The sequence below is a fragment of the Phalaenopsis equestris genome, unplaced genomic scaffold, assembly GCF_001263595.1.
Source record: "Phalaenopsis equestris unplaced genomic scaffold, ASM126359v1 Scaffold234454, whole genome shotgun sequence".
NCBI classification, from domain to species: Eukaryota; Viridiplantae; Streptophyta; class Magnoliopsida; order Asparagales; family Orchidaceae; genus Phalaenopsis; species Phalaenopsis equestris.
In genome coordinates, this window is record NW_018252368.1 from 38644 (window position 1) to 42069 (window position 3426).

Here is a 3426-nt window from a genome sequence, read left to right on the forward strand (position 1 = left end):
TTGATAAACTTTTTAATGAAGTTTTTGAAAATACGATCGACCTTAATGATCTTAATATCGTGATGAATAATAAAACGTTTCATTTTTGCCGCCGCATTTGTAAAAAAGAAGTTGAGGAGGCTTAAAAAGAACCAATGGTGGAAAATCAATTTGACCTGATGAAATCTCAGTTGAAGTGTTGAAATATTTAGGAGATTTGGGAGTTTCTTGGCTTACTAAACCATTTAATATTATTTTAAAAACTAAAAAGATGCCTGAGAAGTGAAGGAAGAGTATTTTGATCCCATTTTTTAAGAATAAAAAGGACGCGTAAGTGTGTGCAAATTATAGAGGAATTAAGTTGACGTGTCATACTTTAAAATTATGCGAGATGGTAATTAAACATAAGTTAAGATGTGATACAAAAATTACTCATAATCGGTTTGGCTTTATGTCGGACAGATCTACTATGAAAGCTATACATTTATTAAAAGTATTGATGGACAAATACGGAGAAAATAAGGAGGATCTACATATCTTTTTTATTGATTTAGAAAATGCTTACAATAAGGTTCCAAGAGAAGTCTTTTGGAGAGTTCTAGAGATTAAAGGCTTTGATGACTTATATTGAAGTCATTAAATATATGAGAGTTGTTACTTGTGTTCGAACATAAGGAGGATTGACTAAGTATTTTTTTATTTCTGTTGGATTACATCAGAAATCAACTTTAAATCCATATCTTTTTGCTTTAGTTTTGTATGCTCTTAGCGGACATTTATAGTAGGATGTACCTTGGTGAATGTTTTTCGCTGATGATATCCTTCTTGTGGATAAGACTAGAGAAGAGTTCAGAAAAAACTTGAATTATGGAGGTCTAAATTGAAGTTTAAAGGCATTCACTTGAGTAGAACTAAAACTAAATACATGAAATGTAATTTTAGTATTAATAGCTTTAGTGGCAGATTTGTAACTATGGGTGATTAAATTATTAAAAGGTGTGAATGTTTTAGATATCTTGAGTCTATTGTTCAAAGTGATGGTAATATACAAGGGATGTTTTTAGTAGAATTCAAGTTGGTTGGTTGAAGTGGAGGAATGCGTTGAGCCTATTTTGTGATAGAAAAATACTGCTTAGATTGAAAGGTAAATTTTATAAGCAATGCTCTATGGTGCAAAATGTTGACCTTCAAAAGAGAAGCATAAAACAAAGTTAAGTTTTGCTGAGATGAGACAACTCAGGTGGATGAGTGGCTTGACACTTGAGACAGAATCCGAAATGAAAATATCCATGATAGGGTTGGTGTAACTCCAATGGTGGACAAGATTAGAGAGAGTCGTCTTAGATGGTTTAGTCACATTAAACGTCGAGCATCTGAAGATCCGGTTAGGAGAGTAGATGTTTTAGATTCGCCTTATGTTAAGAAAGACAGAGGTAGACCTAAAAAGACTTGGGCATATTGGATAAAAAATGATCTTAACTTATTAGAATTAAATGAAAATATGACACTCAATAGAATGCAATGGAGAAAAAAGATTCATGTAGCCGACCAGACTTAGTGGGATAAAGGTTTGTTGTCGTTGTTGTTTTAGTGTACTTGTGGAATGCATTAACATGTTTGGTGAACTTTCACTATAAAGAATAGGGTATGAAATTCTAAAGGAACAAAAAAAGAGTATACAGCTCCATACAAAAAAGTAGAGCTTCTCACACATCCCATATGTAAGGCTTTGAATCCATAACCTCTTAGTTGAAAGACTAAGTCTTCAACCAACAAGCTAATTTGACTTGCATTATTTTCCATTTTGTTATGGAGTAGATTTCTTTGCATTTATAGTTTCACCCAAGAAGATAAAGAAATCTTATAGAATCTTAGTCATGAGAATCACATTCACCATAGCAAATGATTTCAATGACATATATCATTATAGATAATTTTTCTTTTGTTATTTGACACGTTTCTTTTTTGATATAAGATATAATGCATTCATTTTAATAACGATCATGTAATTTTAATGGTGGGGTGGTGTGCAGATCATTTTGTGTAGAAGGCACTCTTGTTATTGTGATGGATGGTGGTGATATGACATGCTGATATGTTAAAGTTGAATGAAACTGGTGGTGCAACCAGGCGATGAATGGGGGAGGCACTTGCCAACCCAATATTTTTACTATACTCGTTGATATGATATAATACATTAAAAATTTTACCCCCTAAAAGTATATACTTAATAATAATTCAATATTAAATTTTATTGTATTTTAATAATAATATTTATAGGAGTCTTAAAAGTTGTTTTAAGGAGCTGAAGTTAATTAATATAAAGCTTTTGTTATATTTCTTGAAAGCTTTCATGTGGTATCAGAATATTTAAGAGCGAGTGATTGGCACAGGTTCCAGATATGATTGACAATGCATACGTTATTGTAGAATTCAATAATGGTTCTCGTGGCATGCTTGATCTTTGTATGTTCGCCGAGGGGAGTAAAAATGAGCAAGAAATCTCTGTTGTTGGTGATACTGGGAAGGTCAGTTGCTTTCTATGAACATTTTTATTTAGGAAGATCTACATATATACTAATCAATTCTTATCTATTTACATATCCACCACCTAAACTTTAATTTTTATATTCATACCACCTTACCAATGCTGAAAGGTCCACATTGTTAAAGTTAAAATGGTGGTATTTTTTATGTGATCCTAAAGATTTGGGTTATATAAATGTAAAAATTAAAGTTTAGGCTTTGGATATGTAAATACATTGGAATTGGGTGGTATGTATGTAAATGCCCCTTTCATTTGTTTCTTAGAAACAGATTATTAGTCAGAAGGATATTTAGCAATTGGAAAAAATTTATGTCCGGACTCCGGACGTAGCTCTACGTGCGAACTCCCAGTAATATACTGTCATGTATGCTATATTGGGCCTACCAAAAAGAATATTAAAGTGGAACCGCGGACTCCGCAATAACCCGGAAATAACCCCGGAATAACTTTCGCGGTGTTATTTCTAAAGTAACCCGAAATAACCTAGAAATAACACTGCGGATGTTATTCCGGGGTTATTTCTGAGTTATTTCGAAGTTATTGATGTGGAATATATGAGTTTCTCTTCAATAACCCCGAAATAACCCAGAAATAATTCTGAAATAACCTCCGCGATATTATTTCAGAGTTATTTAAGTGGAACCGCAGATATTATTTCAGGGTTATTTTAGAGTTATTTTGAGGTTATTGAAGTGGAATATATTATTTTCTTTTCAATAATCCTGAAATAACCTCCGCAGTTCCACTTCAATAACCCCGAAATAACTTTCACGATGTAGCACACGTGACGATATATTATTGGAGTCCGCACGGAGAGCTACGTAGGAGTCTAAACAAAAAATTTGTCCTTAGCTATTCATTGTACCACTCCCATTGTCTAATGAAAGATTGCTAGTTTA

At 32.7% G+C, this 3426-nt stretch overlaps 1 protein-coding gene across 1 annotated transcript in view; it reads left to right on the forward strand.

Moving 5' to 3' along the window:
- The window catches only part of LOC110038945 (inositol 2-dehydrogenase/D-chiro-inositol 3-dehydrogenase-like), a gene marked incomplete at its 3' end in the record, with an annotated part of 14973 nt that extends 12466 nt beyond the window's left edge, over window positions 1–2507 (forward strand). The window contains exon 5 of the mRNA XM_020743878.1: window positions 2373–2507. Within this exon, the coding sequence (XP_020599537.1) occupies window positions 2373–2507 (135 nt within the window). The remainder of the gene's footprint in view (window positions 1–2372) is intronic.
- Window positions 2508–3426: the final 919 nt, after the last annotated feature.